Source organism: Nelusetta ayraudi, unplaced genomic scaffold (assembly GCF_046127955.1).
Source record: "Nelusetta ayraudi isolate G7.1 ecotype Tasmania unplaced genomic scaffold, CSIRO-AGI_Nayr_v1 ptg000076l, whole genome shotgun sequence".
Classification (NCBI taxonomy): domain Eukaryota; kingdom Metazoa; phylum Chordata; class Actinopteri; order Tetraodontiformes; family Monacanthidae; genus Nelusetta; species Nelusetta ayraudi.
Window position 1 is genome coordinate 493,380 of NW_027466126.1, and position 15,923 is coordinate 509,302.

Here is a 15,923-nt window from a genome sequence, read left to right on the forward strand (position 1 = left end):
TTCTGGTAATTACACGTCTGTCCTCGCGCTCCAATATGTCACTCAGTCGCGGCCCTTTAATAAGAATTCTCGCAGGTCCGGGTTAGGGTTGGAAGTGAGTCAGTCACATTCCAGGACTGAGCCGACATCTGCAACGTGCGTTCGGTTTTCTCATTAACGGCCTGCAGTCTGATTTACTCTTCCTCCCCTCTCTCACCGCCCTCAGCTCACCCCCCCCCCCCCCCCCCCGAATTTACACCATGATTATCATAAGTCAGTCTCAGGGGGGTGGGGGTGGGACACGGGGTCGCCTCTGTAACATATGGGTGCATAAGTCACTGCAGAGGTCGCAGAGGGAGCAAACGGATGAAAAAACATCAATCGAGGCTGCGGCCTGCGAAAAAAGACTCCCGCTGGTTAAAAAATGGTACAGAGCAGTGATAAAAATCATCATCAGAGGAAAAGGATCTAGTTTAGCTTGTTTTTAAAATCGCAACAGGGGTCCCTGGAGTGGAGTTCTTTATCCATTGATATTGAGACTAAAAAAAAATCTATTTTTGATTTTTGAACTACACCAAGCATTTTGCAGCTTTCTTTGTGACAAATTAGTAGCACTGAGCAAGGGAGAGGAAATTAAAACTGCAATAACCTCTGCAACCACGTGAGGGCACCATAAGCCTTATTAAGGGCACACGGGTCTCTCTCTGCCTCGCTGCAGCACGACGAACTCTCAGTCACCGTGAAGAAACCTCTACACGTGCTTTTATTTTGCCGAACGCAATGTCAGTGTGCAGCAGGAGCTCTCCGACTCAGACTTTGCTCTGCTTCACAGCGTTGTGTGGCTACGTGTCCACCTGCTCACGTGTCCACCAGTGAACAGGAGGGAAGTTGTCGCTTTGCAATGGAAACAGGGGAAAAATCTGTTTCCACCATTCGGCAGTTTGCTAACCTGGCTTCCTCTGAAGATGGAGCCAACCCACATTTGGACTCAAGCTTGTTTCCGTGAAAGTTGCATAGAAGAAGAAGACGGAGAAATAGAAAAAGACGAAAAAGAAGACGCAATCTGTTTGCCCACCCGTCAGGTTTACAGCAGGCGCTTCTTGTGTTGACTCTTGCTTTAGGAGACCAGGATGATTAGGCACAGTTGGACTGCAGGAAGTGACATTTAGCCACAGATAGGTTGTGGGTGGGGAAAAAAAGGGAAGAGGAAGAAGCCGGGTCACGTTGTGTGAGGCGGCTGCTGCTCATTGAGCCGCCACCTCCCGGCGTGTCCTGTTCAGCCCGTACCTGACATTTTTAGCAGGATATCAGATGGAAGGACCAAACTAATCCCGAGCGCCGAGATGCACTGATGTGTCTTCCAGATCTGTGGCCTGAGAGGAATCCAGGGCTGCCTGCTCGCCAGAGATGCTCACGAGGAGTTGATTCCTTCAAGGTATAAAAGGGATAAATCGGAGCCGTGTTCGAATGCGGCTACGCCGAAAACGGTCTAATGTAATCCCGGAGCGTGCGAAATGTGTCCTTCACACACCGTCGTAAAAGTGGACGGCTAATAAGCCGGGACGCCGGATGGAACTTTTCTAAGTACGGCGGATTTATTTTCCCAACATATCTCGTAAAGAGCCTGTAGAAAAAGTTTGAGAATGCAAGGCCCCATTTAAAAAAAAAACAACAACTGGGACGGTGATGGTGACAAACGTTCCACCACCTTCCCAGTCACTTTCAAAAAAAATTTGCAGCTGGACCTCAAGGCTCTGTTGGCAAACTGCAGTCATTCTTCTCTAACGACATCATCGCACATTCCCAGTAAAGCCGCCGACCTCAAGTTTGCAGCAGTCGCCTCCCGGTTGGTTTCGCCACAGTCAATAAGAAGCCGATTGGTCGCGGGAGCAAGAAAAGGAGAGTTTCTGACTCGCTCGCTGTTGTCATTCCTGCTGTGCTCAGGGCCCGCAGCACGCTCGTGTCGTGACTAGTCTGTGTGACGGTCGACAACAACATCGTCGCCGCTGCTTCACAGCCTCAAAAAGCTCATCTTTGAACCTGCACAGGTCCCTACCAGGTGTCTCCTACTGGAATACTGTCAGCCCGTGTGCTGCGTCCGTTCCTGCGACTCTTTGCGGAGCTGGCTTTGCAAACACTCGGCATCCGGATGTCGATGCACGCGCTCAAATAGATAACGGAAAGCGAGCTAGCGGGAAAGCTCGCGCAGCAGGTGGAGAGTGCAGAAGTGCAGAGGGGGAAAGTAGACGAGGGAAGAAGTGATTGAGATTCCAGACCTCAGCTATCCACCTTCCCTCCGATGCGAAAAACTTTCCACAGTCGCTTACAAAAAAAAAAAGCCACTTGAATGTTTCCTCTTGAATCCCTGGCAACCACTGCAGGGCCGGCATGTGTCAGAAGCACATCACCGCCGGCCTTTTAGCGAGACAACGGACATCTCTGTACAGCTGACCTTTTCCCCAACGTCTCCTCTGCCGCTGTTTACGTGTTGCGTTCGCACAGCCGAGCCTCATTTAGACCAGTGGAAGAAACGCGTGAGGGCTTTCCGTTCCATGTCGCGTGTCGACTGCTCGTCTGCGGCCGCCTCGTCAACAAGACGGGCTTGTTTTGTTTTTGTTTGTTTTTGTTTTTTTCCCCCCCCGAGCGGCAAAAGGGGCGAAGCGGACGCTACAGCAGAAACGGGTTGGAAAAAAGTGCGACGTAGCGGTAACGGTGAAAAAATGAGGAGAAGAAGACGAAGAAGAAGGAGGAGGAGGAGGAAGAGGAGGAGGAGGAGGAGGGGAAAAACCTGGTGCAGGGGAGTCGTATTCTGATGTTTTGGTCTGCATGAGTACTTTCATGGTATGAGGCGCAGCCACAACAAGCTCAGCCTTTGATAGCTCCGAGGAGATAATGCGGGCGTTGTAGCCTGCCGGCGGAGTCGAGCGCGAAGTGACGCGTGTAAAACACAGAAATCGTGTGTGTTGATCTCGAGAATCGGAGAAAGACGTCCGAGCGTTAAAAATGAAGGATTTCTTCATCAAATGCAACACTGACACTTTTCTTGTGTCTTTTTTTTTTTTCACGAGCCACGCGTCATGTATGTGCACCTTATCATAATTCATATCCCTTTGTGCCTGCCGCTAACACTGCAGCTGCACGGCATTCGCTCCGTCCGTCCGTCAAAGCGGTTGTGTAAGTGTGAACACCGGCGCTGCACAAAATGTCAACATCGGCTTTGACGTCCGAGTTGAAAGGCGGCGTTGTGGTTATTGGGGCATTAAAGTCTTTACGCACTGAAACAAAAGGCAGGTTGAAACCGGCCGTAAATACAAGAGACAACAGACCAAAGCCTGAGCCACAGGAAAACTAATACAGGTTAGAAGGAGTTGGAGGAATTTAAATCCCCCTATGCGTCTTCTATTTTCTTTTTCTCGACCAGTCATTCAGGATCTTTTCCGTTCAACTCTTCTACAAAGGGAATAGAAATCTGCCATTGTTCCCTGTCTCTGCAACAATTCTCTGCTTTCTACACCAGATCGCACAACAGCACTGTGTCGGAAAAGGGGAAGCGAGAACCTGAAAGCTTGCAAAATGGCTCAAAGATGTGTGACTCATTTTGAGATCATTGTCACTTGCTGCTGAAAAGTCACGATGCGGCCTGAGAACCCGGCATCAATTGGGAGGGGGTGTGTGTGTGTGTGTGTGTGTGTGTGTGTGAAAACAAAAAAAAAAACTGATGGGAAACCAACCCTGCCCAACAGTATATTTAGCCCTCTGTTTGCAGCCTCCTGCAAAAGAGCACTTTGCGACTTCACAAAATAATTATTTTTGCATCCATTTACATCCATTTTTAAAAGCTCACATATTTTGGAGGTCTTTTTTCGTCTTTTCAGTTGGACATCATAGAAAATGGAACATTCAAGGCTTAACTTGAAACTTCTCTCTTGCCTGCGCAATTGTTTTCTTCTTCTACTTCTTGTTGCACGTGGTTTATATTTAGACAACCCAGACCAGTTTCAGGGTCTATCTTGAGCGCAGCCAGCCGCTGTGTTGCGGCTATTTTGTGCACATCTCACGTAGGTTGTTTTAACTGTACTACACAAGCGTGTTTGTGCATATGTGCATGATGAGAACTACGTATCGCAATGCGGTGATCACAGTCACAGACACAGCAGGCACGGCTGCAGGTCTGTGAAGCTGCGCTACTGGGGAACAGTTAATCCCCGTCAACGCGGCAACTATAATAAACATCGAGGTCACTGGCTTCCGCAAAACCAAAGTGCGTCCCCGTGCGCACCTGCACGTTTCATCTCTCACTTTTGGCCAACGGCCTCAGACGGCTGCTTCAATCCTGCTCTACGCGGCTTTTAATTAGACTTCTTTCCATTTTCTCTCTCTCTCTCACTGTTGAAGGTGAGGACGTGTCGCAGTTGGTCCGATGGGATCCCCCCCCCCGCCACCCTTGCCGCCCAAAAACCGTGTGAGAAAAATGTCTTGAAAAGTGGTTTCCACCAAGATCAACTGCCGGGGTTGCACACCAGGGAGAAGGAAGGAATAAACAGAAGACAAGTAGCCGGCTCGGCCGCTGCTGCTGCTGCTGCTGCTGCTGCTGCCGCACATCCTGTGTGGGGTTTCTGCGGGTTTACACACCGACTGCGGAGGGATCAGCTAAGCGCAGCCCCTGTGCACTCACACTGGCTTTTACCAGCTGTCTCCATTCCCCCGGCGTGCGTGCGTACGTGCGTGCGTGCGTGTGCTTTCAGGATCTTTTCCAGCGGACTCACATTCCCGGCATTGCTCCGCCTGGGAAAAGACCCCGGCTCGTACGATGAGGGATCACGGCGCCCGTGCACGTCTTTGAGTTTACACACGGCGACACACGGTTTAAACAATGGGCTGGCAGAAATAGAAAAGGACTTTAAAGGGACCAGTGTGTAAACTGTAAGGGGATCTGCTGGCATGAAATGCAATAGGAAATGCACGTCTGTGTGGGATAAAGTCGCAAACTTTTCAAGCCATGATAGAGTCAGAATGGATCCACTCTGGGTTTTGAGATTTTATGCTGACATCACAGCTGGTTTCAACTGTTTTGTCATATTTTTTTTTCTTGTCAATCATTTTTTTTTGTGATGCCAAATTAAATAAAGAAATTAAAAAAAAAAGAATCACGTGAGTGGACATTAAGCAGATTAAGCTCATTGAAGCCGATTAAACTTGATCTGGTAATGTGTATGTCAACAGAGCTTGTGTGTGTTTCTTTTCTCCAGTCAACATTAATGTGTTTGGCTTCTTGCAGAGACGAAAACGAGTCTTCATCTTTTCCTACCTGGAATAATCTCAAATAGAAATTTGCCGCCATCTTCCACGCTGGTTGGATGATCCAAAACTTTGTTTCCCGGTAAGTGAATGGTTCCCTGTGACAAACAAGGAGAGAGAACAACATTTCTCTGACTGTAGTGGAGATAATGCAAGAAATAATCAGTTTGCCAATATATATAGTCAGGTGTGAATGGTGCAGCTGATAAAAAAAATCACTGAAAAAAAAAGTCACATTTATTTAGGTATTTTGTTTCATGCACATCCGTTCAAAGCCATTTCCACATTTATTATTCATGGATACGCACATTTACAACCAATACACAACCACTTTCTGGCTTAAAATACCACTGCTGAGCTCAGTGGAACACAAAGTCTCTTGTATGATTGCGAGGAAACGTCACATTTTTGCATTATCATATGCGTCAGCATCTCTGCCCGCCGTGAAGGTGACGCTCCGGCCCGGGGGGGAAGGGCCGGGATGATGGAGCTGCACGCTTATCAAGTGTGGCAAAGTGGCAGCATTAGAGCAGATCACCGTCTCTGTGTCTCAGCTCCGTCCAGAATCATGCATCATCCATGTGACACCAAAGGCCAGAGAGGATTCGCCACCGCTGTAAATAGCAGCAGCGGCAGCATAGTGCAAAATCCCACCGTCGAGGTTTACATGGGAGGGCGCGGTATCAATTTCTGAGAAAATTTAGAAAACAGAAAAAAACCACAGTGATAAAATAGAAAACTGTGACTCATGCTTTCCGTAAGCATTTTTCTTTAATGCAATACTGCGGAAGATACATTTAAAGTTAAAAGGACGCCAGCAGATAATCTGAAATCAGATTAAATGTTCTGCAAATCCGTTTCAGGTTTTATTGCACAAACTGAAAGAGTACAAAGCAAAAGTTTTAGAACGGGAGGTACTTATGAAGAAAAAAAAAAAACGTGGAAGATGATTTAAAGTGGACCGATCAGATATTTCAAAAGCAAGTTGCAACTGTTGTTAGAATCAGCTCGTAACACTCGTCATCGACCTTTGAGCTCAGTTTGGTTTGAGATTGTTGCTTGTAAAGGAGATTAGGCATCACATTTTGGTGCAACACCTTGCACGCTCACTTCTGCTCAACAATTGCTTTTTTTTGTCTAGTTGCAACCTGACCAGCTTCAGGCTCGTCTCTTATCTTCTGAAACGTGACTTTATCAACCAGACGGACATCAGCACCACGGAGCCGCATCTGACGAACTTTAGCGTGCCGTTGGCTCGCTGCTAACGCTAACGCAAGATGTGCCAGGGCGACAGTAACGGCATTAACGACTCACGCGCACACTGGAAGGACCAGGGGAGACGGTTTCCCTCCTGCAGAGAGAGCGAGAGAGAGAGAGACAGAGCGAGAGAGAGAGAGAGAGAGAGAGAGAGAGAGAGAGAGAGAGCGAGCTCTCTAATGAGTCGTAGCTGTGACAAGCAGGAAGTTGGGAACCTCACCTGTGGCCCCGCGAGGAACGGACGAGGAATTGAAAAAGCCCGTTTGATGTGGCTCGACAACTTGAGCATCTCCGAGGATTTACACGCGTCCTTGAGGGAGGCCTGCCACTGTCACGCCTCCTCGTTTCCCCACTAAAGACCTAAATGATGTGAGAGCACGTTTTTCTTAGGAGAAGAAGACCTATGATATGCTAGCGCGCTCCCTCCTCAGTGAAAAAAAACAAAACCACAAGACGTCTGCGTCTGAGCCTCGAACCGCAGGGTGCACGCGGGCAAACTCCCTCCCGGGTTGTTGTTTGCTGTTTGCTGCAGGGAAAAAAACCCCAAGCAGACAGAGGAGTATTTACACTGCAGTCACGTCGACGGCGGCCCGGTCCAACCCAACCCAACCAAAGCTAGCGGTATGGGAAAACCCTCAGACCTATTTCTGGGGGACGTTGTCAGCAGTTTATTATTGTCATTAACTCAGTTGAGGTCATTTTTTTTGGGGGGGGGTAGAAGCAGCGTAATGACGCAAACACAAATTAACGGCTGTTCTGGAAGCGAGCCGCCGCTCACGAGGCTCACGCAACACAAGAGGAGCGTGCTTGCAAACAGAGCCAGTGTCAGTGCTGCGTTGGCTCAGCACAAAGTTATTTTCAGGCGATGAAACCGTTTGTCAGCATAAACATTCAAGTGTTTCTGTGAGTGACAGAAAGTAAAAATTGTGCTCCTTTGGACTTTGCTGAGCATTGCAAAGTCTTCAGTCTGGTTTTTAAGGGTTTTTTTTTTTATTGCCCCGTGCGTTTGACCCGCTGTTCAACTCTGTTGAACTTTTAAACTGCTTCACCTTTTTCCCCCTCTGATGTTTCGCCAGATGTTTTGCCTTAAAGTGAAAAAAAAAAAATCCCAGGACTATTTTTTCCTCAAGATGTCTAATGGATCTGCGCCGCATGTGGCCAAGCTGCGTTCAGAGTTTGCACGATGAGTTTAATTTGCTAAGAAAAAAAAAAACAAAAAACGGGGGTGACTGAAGAATATGAGCGAGCACAAGTTGATCTGTGGCTTCACTTCAGGCAGCGAGCAGATAAACGCTCGGCCTGAAGTCACTTAAGCGGAAGTTATTGGTGTAACAGGTCGTTCAGGAGCTCATTAAACCCTGGCTGGGTGATCGCTGGGCCTTTCATCCAATAATTACTGTTTTCCAGCTTCAGTGACCTCTCAGACACAGGAAGTCAAACTCAGCAGGGGTCCCAGAGACCTGGTTAAGATTTTTTTTTTTTCCCTCCTCTGAGGATGTTGGCCAGAGTTTAGCCTCTCTGTGTGCTTATTCTTTACACTGACTTCTAACCTGTTTGCTTACAACATAAAAGGGGGGGATGTGACTGTGAGTTAGGCTCAGATGTTCTTCTCTGATCGGCCCAATGAGTTCATCAGTTCCAATTATGAAACTATTGCTTCCTGGGTCCGATGGTTGAATCTGCTGCAAAGAACTTTGTATACCCTCAACTGCAGCAGGTGCTGGAATATTAATGTGCCACTCAAATGCATAATGGTCAGAAAAAAAACGTGGACATCTGAGATAAAGAAGTTTGAAAATTCACAGAACAAAACAGCTTATTATGTATTGTATAGAGAGTGAATAAAGGGCCAATATGACTTATGGAAGCAATGACAGCTTTATATCTCGGCGTATGTTCTATTTAATGCCGACAAAGTGGCAAAATCTCTGGTGTTGATTTCAAACCTTCCGGCCAACAATAGTGCAGCTTGCAACTGGATCAGGATACGAAAGCGGGGGAGGCAGACGGCCGACGAGGACGCCCTCCAGCTTCCGTCTTTGACACAAACACAATGAGTCACAGTGTCAGGGACCGCGTCGCCCTCTTCAGCACAAAAGGACGAGGACCCGCGGCGTCGTGTTGCTTTTCTTGCGGTAATACCTGTCGGCCGCGCCGCCTGACAGAGACCTTTTATCCTCATCCAAGCTAATCCGAGTGTAATGCTTCAAAAAGAAAAAAAAAAACATCTCAGGCTCTGCCGGACTGCCTTTCTGTGGAAGTATGAGAACTTTATGGCCTGAATGTGACGCTTTGATAATGACTTCCCACCTCAGACACACACACACACGTGCAGACTTTCGGGGCTGCGCTCATTCACAGAACATGGCACTACATCTGTGTTGCGCCATATTGATTGTGTCGAAGTGCTCGTGCCCAATGAGCCATAACATGCAGTTTCATCCTGTACATTTAAACACCGGGTGCAGTGCTGCTCCCAAGATGTCCCTGTACTTACGGCCGACGTAATCGGAGTTTGCTGTGTTCAAACGAATCGCCACGGTGGCATCCCGGGAGCGCGTGGATCCAAGTTGATGAAAACTGCCGCGCGGCATCATGGGACACGCGGCGTATTTATATCCAGCTTATTCAGCTGAAGTGCCTCTAGAAGCGGCGGCGCACCTGCAGGAGGCGGCGCTGCTTTGGCTTGCAAAGTATACAAATCACCCGCCGCAGAGCAGCCGGGGCACATTTTCCCTGCTTATAAACCTTCGCCCCGCCGCCACTGCCACCGCCGCCGCCGCCGGAGTCAAATTAGTTTGCAGCTCGTTCAGCTGAGCTCGGTTCACCTTTGAAAGCAGCTGCGGCAGCAACCGCCGAACAAGGACAATGTGTGAGCTGGCCCTGTTCACGAGGTGCACCTGCTCCGCTGGTAGCCGTCCAGGAAAAAAAAAAAAAACAGCAGCAAACTCAGAATGTAAAATAAATCCTGGATTCACAGGACAGAATGGCTGAATCGTGAAATAACAGCCGCAGACTGCTTCAGACGCGAGGCGTCGCTCCGAGAACTTATGCGAAGGAACATTTGGAAGCCGCCCGAGTGCTCAAGTGTACTTTTGTGCGTCTCCGATGTCTGACTCAGTTTTCAGTCCCCCTCCACTCCCTCAGGGGCTTCTTAGAGGACACAGTGGAGTGGATTATCTGCCACCAACTGATACTGATGATTCACATTTTTGTCTGACACGTTGCCTCTGTCGCTCCACAGCGCAGCTTGACTGAAGGAAATTTAATGTCTCAGAAGTTCTTAAATTCACATTATGAATGAAGGAAATGGGTTTTTATTTTTGTATTAAGATTCAGTTATTTTACCTCATATTACCTGGTAAATGTAAGTTGTTGTTTTTTTTTTATTTCAAATTTCAATTTTATTTATTTATTTATTTTTTTTTTTAAGCTCAGTCCACTCCTGGTGGAGTCTGGCACTGATTAATCACGCAAATTGACTCCTCCAGGAATCAACCTGTTGAAACTGGGGATGAAGGTCACTGAAGCCTTCACAGGCAATAAAAAAAAACTTAGTCCTCTTGTACTGGACCTGAAACAAGTTACTCCAGGTTCTGTTTTCCTAAAAAAAAAAACCCTCCCTGACTCTCCACCGGCTACGCTTGGATGATTGTGCTGTGCTGTGTGCAGGTGCACTGTCTTGCTAGACGCAGGTGACCGCGTTTCACGACAGTTTGCAGCTTTGGCACGAGCTGGGAGGGACTCTGGGGGCCTCAAACTCTCCCTCCACAGCAGAGCAAATAGACAGTGTTGGACCCCTAAATACCGGTAAACCGGAATTTGTAATAAAGATTTGAATGGTTTTAGAAATGTAATGTGTGTTGGTGCCGATTGATCCCTAGTGTTCCTTGTAAGCCTTGCCAAGACCCAGCAGGGGGTAAGCAGAGTCCACTGGAAATCAGTTTTAATCTGTAACTCAGGAGGCGGCGGGGAGGGGGGGGCGCAAAAAAAGACGTCGCTAATGTTTACTGACGCACGCCAAGGGCGGAGTTTGTACAACGGGTGCACGTAAGGCCCCTGATCTGTGAGTCAGATCATGTGCGGATGTGACCGAGTGTCACAGACAGATGGCAGCGTGTTAATGTTTCATTAAAGAAGCCGTGACAATGTCTTGTATGGATAATTCCGGAGCTGCGGCGGGACTGTATTTACTCCCTTTAAATGCCAAGGTCAAACTCGACAGAGGATTTCCACAGTGGTGTTTCGCCGTTGCATTATTGATTTGATGCAGTTCTCTCACTGGATCCGGCTACTCCCTCTTAAGATCGTGAGCGGGTCTAGTTTGGACTCGGCCGACTTGCTGCTGCTGCTGCTGCTGCTGCTGCTGCTGCTGCTGCTGTGCTGTGAATGCTAATAACTTTGCTTTGAGCAGCTCGCTGTGGCCTGAAACGTCAGAATCAAATCCAAAATATGCCCACCATTTCCTAACGCGTCATAATGAAGTCAAATTAGTCCTACGTATTCAGAGCCCCCCCCCTCGTTCATCCACCCTCCGGTGCCCCCCCGGCTGATACACGGAGACGATGCTAAGCAGCTCCGATGACAAATAATCGTGCCATTTTACCCGCAGAATGAACGGCGCCTTTGTTTGCGGCCAGATTGAAATCTGAGCGTGAGCGTGTGTGCGTCTGGATGAGGCCTCGCCAGCGAGGACATGCATGCATGCATGCATGCATGCATGCCTGTGCGTGCGTGCGTGCGTGCGTGCGTTTGTACGCATCTCCGTGGACGAGTACGGACAAGCAGCTGCCCGCCGTGACGCTCGGGCCCACACGTGCCCAGAACCCCCCTTTGCGTGCTTTCCGCCGACCCTTCACCCCCATCCGACTCCCATTCTTCGGATTCCGAACGTTGCTCCCGGAGGTTTTTGCCTGACTCCGCGGGGCACTGACGGCTCAGGCTGCTGTTGTCGACTGTGAATCGGCGCTCCAGACGGTAGCGCGGCGCTACGAGTGGCTTCAACGCAAGAGTTGGCCACGTTGAAGCGACACATGTGGACTAGCATGCAGCATTTCACTGAATTTAGCCAATGATGTCAGTGGCTAAATAATCTATATAAAGATCAGAGCAGCAATAAACGCCATTATTTAGCCTAGAAAAGGCAAAATAATGATCTCGAAGCCACTCAGATCATTGAACTTTCCAAAAATGAGAAAAGTCCATCTTTTAAGTCATGTTCTGAATCTCTGTAATGTCACAACAGGTACCGGCACTCCATTGATACCTCCCCCAGGTTAGCGACCACACCCTCCAGGCAGGTGCTTGCCCCACCCCATGTCCTCCGCCCCACTGCAAATTGTTGTCATTATTTTTTTTCCCATATCTCCTGTCTATGTAAATGTTGTGCTTACCGACTGTTTCCAAGGCCACAAAGTTGCAGAAATGTTTATTTGGAGGCAACAGAAGTTTTATTGGCTTTGTTTAAAGGTTGCGGCGAGGAGTCGGCATAAAGGCGAAAGGTTGCTCGGAAAATACTCATAAAATTAAGAGAAAAATGAAAAAAAAAAAAAAGGAAAGCCCTTTAAAAGGCGATGGAAATGAAAAAAAAGAAATGAAAAAAGAATGATGCAGCCTGTTTTTGCGGGGTATGTGGCGTTGCCATGGCGCGAAGCTGGGGGGGCAGATGTCTCCGCTGCCGCCCGAGGAGGCCCTAACGTGACAGGTAACAAATGGAGACGTCGGTCGGTGTCAGAGAATGAATTAATAGCTGCTCTAAATATGGACGCACAGCTCCGCCTTGTGAGGTTGGAGGCTCCGGATGATTAAACACCGCAGTGTCTGAGGGGATGTAACTTTGTGCGATCCCTTTTGTGTTGCTGTATTTAAAAACAAAAACTTCAACCTCCTCTTTTGGGCTACTTGTGTTCCTTCTTTCAGGACGTTGCAAAAAATACCATCAGTCGTCTTCTATTCCTTGGCCTAGCGTGTCATTTGGGGTTGTTGTTCTGCTGCTATTCCTAGTCGCTCCTCTGTGGAGGTCACACAGATTTGAGGACTCTGAAAGCGCAGCTCTGTTCCTGACCTACTTTACTCCCCTGCAACAAGTCAATTTAGCTTTTTTCTCTCTCCCTGAGATTGTTGTTGGCCTTGTTTCAGATTAGCGGCCAGGGATATTTCAACCTGAGTAAATATGGATGCAGAGAATATTAGTACGGGAAATGAATGGTTTCTTGCCTCCCCTGCATTGTTGAATAAGTCCGACATGAAACTATCCCAAGGAAGTTTCTACTTTGAGGAAGGGAGGAACAGTAGAGAAGAAGCTCAAATTGGGAGAAACCGAGAATCTTCCCAGGATACCTGGTCTACCATCAGGTCTGAATCCCCTGCTGATGGGGCTCTGCTCTGGCTGAGCTCAACTCACTGGGAAAGGATCAAGACAAAGGTAGTAAAGAAAGTCGAGGATGATTTTTTTTCACCTCTGGTGTTTTGAGTTTCCTCTGGAAAAAGACGATATTGTTTGGGTGGAAACGTTCGAGGGGAAAGTCTCGGCTCTTTGTGTATTTTTTGGTGAGAACAGAGGCTGTTGCTGTGAAACATCTGGCGGACAGAGAGGCAAACCGGCCAGGGAAACAAAATAAACGGACGAGAAGATCGCAGTGGAATCAAACTCTCCGGTTAACCTCTGGACTGAAGGGTTAAATATCAACTTTAGAACTGAGTAGGGACTCTTAACAAAAGTAAATTGATCCGTGAATTATTTTCTAGACGTAATGTAAAAACAACAAAACAACTCCTCCTCTTTTTTAAAAAAAACTAACGATGCACCTGATCAGGGTTAAAAAAAAAAAAAAAAAAAAAAAAAAAAAAGCCATGCAGTTCTACCCCAGGCCAGTTAGGGGAGCTGTTTCAACAGCATTGATTCCATTTTACTCAATCGAAAAGTCAATAAAGTGTGGGCCAAAAAAAAGATCTTGAACGCAGAAGATCTTTTACAGCAGGATAAAAACACAGGGTTGCTTTGACATGTTTGACGCTGCATCCTCACCGCAAAATCGCAAACAGATGAAACCAGCAACAAGGGATTCCAACACCATCAAACGGCTGCACCGTCGTGGTAAAACTTAGTGAAAACGCAGACCACATATCGCCTCTCACGATCGATCTTAAAGGTCCTGCCTGCTCCCGCGTCTCTTTTGTGTGCGCGTACGCAGCGGAGCGCCGCTGCCTGGCTACAGTCGCCGCTGGAGACGGACTCATTGTCTCCTCCTCTCAGGTCAGATCGCCGCGCCGGCCTCGTTGGGATAAGCCCCAGACCCAAGGCCAAACAGTGCTGATTAGTTTCCGTGTGATGGGCAACATCCGCAAACATCCTCCTATTTGCTCATGCATTTTTAATACCAGCAGGACCTTTTTTTTTTTTTTTAACCCCCAGCCCCTCAAAAAAGGAACACGCAAGCGCTGCACGACCTCCAAACTTGGGAAAGAAAAAGTTCAGATACTTATTTTATCCTGATAGGTCAGCGTGCAATGATTTTGCAGCTACAGATTCTGAATGTTCATTAGCTTTTCATTTGCCCGAGCAAAATCTCAAGGTTTTTTTGTTCGTTTAAAGAGAAATGGATATACTCTTTTGAAAATAAAATAAAGCAGCTTTCAAAAGAGGAGCCCACCTAAACGCCGCTATTTGTTCTCTATTTCTTTGCTCATTAGCTGCCAATTCTTGGTTGCATCTTTTGAGGATCTCATTTCCCAATACCAGTGACACTGGCTGACGCTGGTTGTGCAACGAGTCCGGTCGTTGTGGGAACTTTATGGGAACTTCCTTTAAGCGTCTAGCTTAAGTGTGTCAGCGTCCTCACCAGGGCTTTGGTCTCCTCCTCGTCTTTGTAGTAGTAGAGCTGCTCCCCCCGCAGGACGAACCAGCGGCTGTGCCAGGTCTTGACGAAGCCTCCCTGCTTCCTGAGCCACCCGCACCTGATGGGGCCCGGCCGTGCCTGCCGCTGGCTCTGCGTGTCCCTGCCTCGCTGGGGGCTCCCGTGGGACACGCACTGCTCGTCCATCGCAGCCGCTCTATTCTGCAAACGAGGGGTGGGGGGGAGAAGGACAAAAAAATAAAGGCTTAGAATGTTTGGTGACAGGTTGAGGTTAAAGTTTGTTGTGCGGCAGTCCAGAATTCCTGAGTGATTATGCCTGGTAAAACATTTCGACGTTCGGCAAACAAATTAACCCACCAGGACTGTGTGGTCTAAGATATGCAGAGTGGATTGATTACAGCAGGCCGGCACACAAGAGTTTTATTTAAATTCTTGAGTTAGCCAGTTTAACAGGAAGCCATTTCCTTCCGGCACAGTCGGCCAATGATCCAAAGTTAACTTTTCCAATTTCTCTCTCGGTCGTCTCCACGTTTGTGGCTGTGGCTGTAAAAAAAAAAAAAAAAAAAGCAGAAAAGAAAAATCCTTGCACACGAAGAGGTTGTTTTTGAAATAACCCTGTCTACATTCAGCCGGACCTGGAGGCCTTGGAGTTACTGCTGTTCAACTAAAATGAAAGAAAATGCCACCTGATGCCCTGGTTGTTGTGAGAAGCCCTTGCTGGTGCAATTATCCTCTGCTATTTAGGAGGCACAAACAAGATACTGTACACAGAAGATGACATCAGCATTTTTTTGTTTTTGTTTTTATTTTGACAGTTCACCCACTTCAACCTACACATCTATTTGCACCGGACTTAGAGGCCAAACCACTGCGAAGGAACAGCAGCCACCCTGTGGCAAAGTGTCGGCCTTTTCTTCTATTTTTTGTTTTTTTTTCTTTCGTAGAATCTCAAACGCAGTGAAATTTAAGAAGGACAGAGCTGGGTGAGGACTAGGTCGTAGGGGGACGTGTGGGAGGAGGACTGAACTACAGAACAAAACCCAGAAGGCCACACCTCAATTTTCTTTAATCCCCTTCTCCTCTTCTGCCCACTTTCAACATGTTTTCATGCCGTTGGCGCTCATTATTTCTTATCCTTCATAAACGTTCCGAAGGTGTGCAGCCAAACCTTGGTCGTGCAGGTTAAACACTTCCCCTTAAATAAAACCTGATGTTCCCTGCAGAACATCAGCGAATGACGAGAATGCATTTAAATCAGCAATCTTGTTGCATAATTTGCTGCACTCTTCAAAAGTCTTGTCCACTGCATGCTGCCCGCTGCGGACCTTGTGGAGCTGCTGAAGCTGCTGCGGGAGTTGTGGGAGCTGCTGGAGCTGCTGGAGCTCCACTGGCTCGAGGTTTCAAACAGCCCACACAGCCAGATGTGGACCAGATGCAGCTCCAGCCAGTGTTCCAGGCTGCAGCGCAGCAAGTGCAGCGGTCTCTCCAAAACCACACAGTCCCAGCTCTGCGTGTGTGTGAGTGTCTCGTACG

The 15,923-nt window shown here is 47.9% G+C and overlaps 1 protein-coding gene across 2 annotated transcripts in view; it reads right to left on the bottom strand.

Annotated features, from left to right (window-relative positions):
- The window catches only part of arhgap24 (Rho GTPase activating protein 24), a 47,708-nt gene that overhangs the window by 25,172 nt on the left and 6,613 nt on the right, over nt 1–15,923 (bottom strand). Inside the window, exons 2-3 of one of the 2 annotated variants that reach the window (XM_076043822.1) lie at nt 14,376–14,591; nt 5,288–5,375 (exon numbers count right to left, since the gene is read on the bottom strand). In XM_076043822.1, the coding sequence (XP_075899937.1) occupies nt 5,288–5,375; nt 14,376–14,576 (289 nt within the window). In that variant the 5' untranslated portion in view covers nt 14,577–14,591. Of the gene's footprint in view, nt 1–5,287; nt 5,376–14,186; nt 14,317–14,375; nt 14,592–15,923 lie in introns of those variants that run through there. The other variant, XM_076043827.1, reaches the window with a different exon arrangement.